This window comes from Poecilia latipinna, unplaced genomic scaffold (genome assembly GCF_001443285.1).
Source record: "Poecilia latipinna isolate Pla-1442-1.1 unplaced genomic scaffold, P_latipinna-1.0 Scaffold4471, whole genome shotgun sequence".
Classification (NCBI taxonomy): domain Eukaryota; kingdom Metazoa; phylum Chordata; class Actinopteri; order Cyprinodontiformes; family Poeciliidae; genus Poecilia; species Poecilia latipinna.
Genome location: NW_015117087.1, coordinates 6,205 through 12,946, shown reverse-complemented (window position 1 = coordinate 12,946; position 6,742 = coordinate 6,205). Strand labels below are relative to the sequence as shown.

General features: G+C 37.2%; 1 protein-coding gene across 1 annotated transcript in view; it reads left to right on the top strand.

Moving 5' to 3' along the window:
* galk1 (galactokinase 1) overlaps positions 1–5,910 on the top strand; it is a gene marked incomplete at its 5' end in the record, with an annotated part of 16,925 nt that extends 11,015 nt beyond the window's left edge. The window contains 6 exons of the mRNA XM_015026008.1: positions 600–719; positions 2,256–2,391; positions 2,515–2,696; positions 4,224–4,374; positions 4,439–4,601; positions 5,566–5,910. Coding sequence (XP_014881494.1) covers positions 600–719; positions 2,256–2,391; positions 2,515–2,696; positions 4,224–4,374; positions 4,439–4,601; positions 5,566–5,640 — 827 coding nt within the window. The remainder of the gene's footprint in view (positions 1–599; positions 720–2,255; positions 2,392–2,514; positions 2,697–4,223; positions 4,375–4,438; positions 4,602–5,565) is intronic.
* Between the last annotated feature and the right edge of the window lie 832 nt (positions 5,911–6,742).

The following is a 6,742-nucleotide window of genomic DNA, read 5'->3' as shown; positions in this document are numbered from 1 at the left end:
GATTCCAGAGGATAATCTAGTAAAACCCCCAACATAGCGGGAATTTAGAATAACCAAACACAGATGACGATGTAGAAGCAATAGTGACAGTTTGTGGAGTCATTTTAAGAGATAAAAGAAACAAAAAGAAAAGGCGGTGGATAACAGACGACGGGAGCAGCCGCTCTATTTGCTGCACTTTGATTTGGAGGTGAATACGTTTTTTCATAGTTAACATTTTTAACTGAATAAACAGATATAATAATGACCTTTAAATATAATAATAAACATTTCCACATATCATCTCCGATATCCACCGGACTCTCAGTTGCGCAATATGTCAACTGTTTGGGATTCCCCTCTGTTCTTACGTCACCGCGCTTTCTGATTGGCATTGGATGATCAGCAATATAATGCTAATTAATTTCTTAAAAGTCATAAAAAGTGATTTCCTGATCAAATGTCTTCAGATCTGCATTATGTGGGAGTTTTTTCATGAAGACATAGTATTAACTCAAGCAGCGACAGATTTACACCAGATCTTTCAGGATGTCATAATTGTTATCTTATCTAGCATCACAGCTGAAATATGCACTGCCTTTGGGTTTTATTTGCTGCAGCTCCTGGTCTCCCAAATTTCAGAGCAGTGGTAGCTAGCAGTGTCCCCCTGGGTGGAGGACTGTCCAGCTCTGCCTCTCTGGAGGTGGCCTTCTACACCTTCTTGCAGCAGCTCAAGCCAGGTGAGTCCAAGTGGAGCTCCAGCCAATTTACAGCACAGACTTGGATATTCAGCACAAAACTTTACTAAGACACACTTCCAATGGCTTATTACATTTGGTGCAAGTGCACACTATGTTAATAATAAAACTGTAATGCAAAATGCAAGCAACTGAACATCATTTGTGTAATTATGTATGTTAGATTATGACAGTTCTGGTGAGAATCTAACATGCATACTTCTGAGTGTTGGAGTATGTGGAATGGTCAAGAAACTTAAATCACAATCGTAAATTTAGCCTTAATATGTTCATACTCTCAATACGAGTAAATGTCTTATGTGTCAATCATATTATTTTCATACCATCAACAATTCCATGACATCCTTCTGTCTGGAATTGTTGATGACTTAAGTGAGTTTGTAGAGTACATTTCAATGTGTTGGTTTTCTGTCACAGACCTGTAATTTTTTGATAATTAAAATTTTATTGATTTTCTGGATGCAATCATACATTAAACCCCACCAAACTTCCCTCTCTTTCATCCCCAGTGCACAAACATACATTGCGTGTTACAGTCTTCTCAGATAGCAAGCGATGGTAATTCAATGTTGAATTATGGTCAAAAAGGTTGATTTTTGATTAAGGTAAAAATTGGGATTGTTTTATGGTGGATCAGCCATCAAACAATCATCCAGTTCTAGCCAATTAACCTCTGTTGAAAAGATATCACTAAATCAATGTTGTTTTGTGGTTGAATTCTAATCATTGAAATGCCAACGCCTGATCCAGTGTTTTTCCACCCTGGTCCTCAAGGGAAACTGACCTGCAGGTTTTAGATGTTCCTCTGCTTAAACACATCCCATTCAGATGATTGCAATTCAGTAAAACCCTGCTAATCAGGCATCAATAGAAATTTATGTGTGCTGAAGCAGGGGAATGCCTAAAACTTTCAGGGCAGTGTGCCTTGAGGACCAGGGTTGAAAAAAACTGAATCAGTTCATGCTGTTTGTTACATCCCTTACCCCCCTTTCCACTCCCTTAAATAAAATGTACTATTAATGCCATCTTGTCATTTTTTAAGTTTGTGTACACACATTTTTGGAATGTAAGAACTTTGAACAACATAATACCCATCGTCTGCCAACAAAATTGTGTGTTTAACATCAGTGAAGAAACTTTTAATTGTATGTTGTGATGTAACATATAAACATAAAATGATTCATGAACAAAAAATAGTCATGAATCAATATTGATTCATTAACTTTGATTTAATATAAAATCAACACAAATGTCCATGTAGATCCACATTCAGATGATAACTAAATCAGCATTGATTCAGTGTCAGTTATGGTTTAAACCCTAACATTGATTCAACATGTAAATTAACAACCACTTTCAATATCATTTCAGTGTCAATGTGGATTCAATGCTTCTACCTAACATTATTTCAACATTAGGCAGAAACATATTTCTGCCTAAACAAATATGGCACAAATATATTTCTGCCATATTTCTTTTCTTGTATGTGTTGCCCTGTTCTTTCCTGTGCTCCCACAGATAATGGAGAGAAACTCGGAAAAGTGCTGGCATGTCAACAGGCTGAACACACCCACGCTGGTGTACCATGTGGTATTATGGACCAGTTTGTGTCTGTTTTTGCCAGGGAGGGACATGCTTTACTCATTGATTGCAGGTAAAGGGAAACATCCAGGTGCATGACATCAATCATCCTTCATTAACTGTTCTAGTCTATTATCTCTATGAAACAGAAAACAAATCATTGTCATAAGTCGTATTTGTTTTTGTTCTGAGTCAGGTCTCTGGAAGCCACCTCAGTCCCTCTGGCAGATCCAAGCTTGGTCATCCTCATTACCAACTCTAACATAAAGCACTCGCTGACTGGCAGTGAGTACCCAACAAGACGCAGACATTGTGAACAGGCTGCCTCTGCACTGGGAAAAGAGAGTCTGAGAGATGTTACAATAAAAGAACTAGAAGGTATGGAGTGGTTTTGTATGTAAGAGCCTGTTAGTTTTTATGTAAAACCATTTGCAGTCACCTGCTTCAGATTTTTATGTCTTATTTTATTCAGTTTTTATATGCCAGAAAATAATATTACTTTGTATATTTTCATGGTTTGGGTTTTTCCTTGTGAGGTATTTATTTCACAATAAAGGTGAACTGTGGAATTTTAACTGAAAGTTACTAACAACTTCAGTGACACGCAAACTCAAAATTTAAGGCCGAGGCAGATTCTTCTTGAAGAATATTATTGTAAAGTTTTATTGATAGCTGTCCTTTCAATCAATCAATCAAATTTTATTTGTATAGCACATTTCAGCAGCAAGGCATTTCAAAGTGTTTTACATAATTAAAATAAAAACAGTGAGAAAGAGAGAGATTTAAAAAAAAAAGATTAAAAAAGATAAAAACATTAAAACCCGCGCCCCTTTTAGGACTTCAGTTCAACGTCGTTTAACTGGGACTCTAACCTCTCGGACTTTAGTCAAAACGCCGTTTGACAAGGACTCTAACCTCTAGAACTTTAGCAATTTTAAAATTCACTTATGTTTCTGTCATCGTAAAATTCACTTACGTTTCTGTCGTTATCCATTGCACTAATTTTCAGTTGGAATCAAACATTTAGTGTACAACATAACTTTTTTCCCCCTAATTTCCATGTTGTAAATGTCAAACTGAGAGAATCTTTTATTCTTTCTAGTCAAGTTTACATTCTCTAATAATTGTGGACAAACTATTGATATTCTCTTTGCATGGAGGTTGACTGGAGATGCACCTATGAATGTATTTTAAGAGTGAGAAAGCTCAGATGTTTGTATAACAACTTTCTATAGACCCTCATATATTCAATGTGGCAGAATTGCTTTTTGATTACTAATACATTTCAGCTGGTTCCATAACTTTCCATGTCTGTTTTTCCCGTGTTGAATGCCATTCCATTCCATCCTTGTGCCATTCCATATTAGTAAACTTTTGATGTGAACTGGATAGTAATAACTGCATGTCATTAGCAACTTTAGAAATACCTTTACTTAGAGAAACTGGTGATTTGTTCAATACATACAGTATTCCACCTACTGTGTAATTTTGCATAAACAGCACTTTCTCAACAGAATGTTAAGTCGTATTCCAATAGATCTACAGTATATTGTGAACATTTTCTTTCTTTGTCCTGGGAAATTGTATAAGTCTTTAATAGTGACTGGAGCACAGCAGGTCCTAATGCTGGTCAGTTAATGAATCATCTGGGTTAATCGCTTTAATTTTCATACTGAATCAGTAATCAAGAGCTAGGGTGACATGGAAAGTTAGCTGACTTTCTCAATACATGGCAGGCTTAATAATCTGATCTGATTTTTTTCAACCTACAAGCACACAAACTTGTTTTCATTACCTAATTTAACCCTTCTCCTTAAAATAGTTATTTCTTTTTACTCAAGGTCCTCTGAAGACCAATCATTTAGTCAAGTTCCTTTCATATTTCCACCATTCCCAACATTTCAGAGGCCAAGGAGAAGCTGGATGATGTAATTTATCGAAGAGCTCGTCATGTTATTGAAGAAATACAGAGAACTGTCCAAGCTGCTGAAGCCCTAAAGAAAGGGTCCTACAAGGAATTTGGCCAGCTTATGGTGGAAAGCCACAATTCCCTGAGGTAAAGGTAAATATGATTGTGAACAGAAACCACAAGGCGCTCCGTAACATGATCTGCTTGTCAGGGACCTGTATGAGGTGAGCTGCAAAGAACTGGACGAACTGGTTTCTGCCGCCATGGAGGTAGAGGGGGTCTTTGGCAGTAGAATGACTGGTGGAGGGTTCGGGGGATCCACTGTGACTTTGCTGCAGGCACATGCCATTGACGAGGCCATACTACACATCCAGGTAAAAACAAGACCCTTTCAGATGAAGGTATTTCAGTATAAGTTGCAGGGAGTTTCACTTGTTGGTCTGTGACTGTTTTTCTTTTTTATATTACTGTTCTGTTTGGTCTTAGGTGCAGAAGTAGACGTTAACTTTGAATGGATGTTAATCTTTTACAAAGTTAGATTATCTTTTTTCTAGTCTTAAATTTTTAGAGCCAAAAGAACACGAAATAGTGGATTTTTTTAAGGTCATATCTTTATCAGCCAGTATGGAATAAAGAACTTCCAGAATATCTTCTTCACAAGACTGTAATACAGCAATCAAATGCTTTCAGTTAGGCTTTCTTCAGCTCTACTGCAATACAGCTTCAAAGGAAGTTGTTGGTGGTGCACCACACAGACAGTTGTTCTAACTTCACTCTGTATGTGGCCCCACTGCCATGGTATCATCACCAAACTTTATGATGGTATTGTTTGGGTAGGTTGGGTGATATTGAATGGGATGATGAAAACGATTCTTTCAGAGCGGGTCTCAAGTCCCTAACAGACTACTTGATAAAGTTATTTGAAGAAAATATTGAACAAAGGAAACCATGTTGGACTTCCAAGCACGCAGAACCTTGATTTTCTGGAATTCCAGACTGTCTACTCAAAGATTCCCTGTAGTCATAGTTCCTATTCACGACCAAGTTATTGTTGTTATATATATATATTTCTGATGTTTGTATTTGTATATGTTTATATCTGTTACTGCTGTCTGTGTGTCCGTCTTATGACCTTCTGCTGCCTTCTTGGCCAGGTCACCCTTGTGAGAAAGGTCTTGACCTCAATGGGTTTTTAAAGGATTAATAATAATTAGAACAGGGAATAAAGGGCTAAGAAAAATAGATTGTTCCATGATTATTCCCGTAACTATCAGAACTTTTTTCAATTGATTTTTGACTCCTGTTTATGATCTTACTGTGCATTTTTCCTTACAATAGGAAAAATACAGTGGAACTCCAACTTTCTACGTTACAACTCCGTCAGAAGGATCAAGGACTCTCAGTCTGATTTGATCCCACTTCTTACTTCTACTGTTTGAGAATCTACATTTTCTGCACACACTGAAAGAAATCACCCCAGTAACATGAAAACAGGCTACCATGAACTTTTTACCACAATGATGCATTGCTTTGTCATATGCTAGATAAAAATTGCACCGTTTTAAGTTCATAACATGTACAGGTACAAAGTGATTGTACTTTTATACTTTGAAATAAATCATACTTTTAGATACAGTGACATTCTTTGATTTTTTTTAATAAAATGTTTGTATCTAAACTGTTGAAGATGTATTCAAATGTAGGTGTGTTGTTGTGTGCACCCTCATTAACTTCAATACCCCCAAATAAGATGGGTGTTGCGGAAAATGCACTCCAAAATATGGTTACATTTCACAAGAAAGACATTTCACAACCAAGTAACAGTTGCACATGTTGCAACTGTTATGTTGCAACATGTGCAGAGCTTTAAACCTACAGTATGTGGCTTTTATAGACATAAAAATGTTCTTTACATATGTGTTAAAACTCTCTTCTTTGTGACAGTATGAGACGGATAATGTGAAAAACATTGAGCTTTTCTGCCTTCTGCAGAAAGGGGGATCAGGACAAGATGGCAGGTTGAGCGGCTGTGTTTTCTAGAGCTCGTAGAGCAGATCCTAAATTTTACTCTTCTTTTCAGTTAACCCTCCACTAAAATCCCAGGAAGCCTAGACTTGACTAAAAAGAAAAAAGCAACTTCTAAGACAAAACACGGCTACGCCATGGACATCTCCACTCAAAATAAAAGGGAACGAGGCAACTCTGCACCCTCAGTGTCAAGCAAGAGAAAAGCGACTCAGGTCGGCTGAAGAGGAAGAAGCGGAGGAATACAGAGCTAAAACAGTCTCATAATTCACAAATGCACAGGTTAAGATCCACAAATGCACAAGTTTCACAAATGGACAGATTGACACACACTGCACAATCGAACACGATATTTTGCCTACAATTTTTTTGTCAGCTAATGTGTGGTCTCAGGTTTTGAAAATCGGCCAAGGATTGGCCGGCAATTCTATAATCGTCAGGGCTGTGCAGAGACCACTAAAGGGGCAGGTGCTCAAAAAAAAAAAAAAAA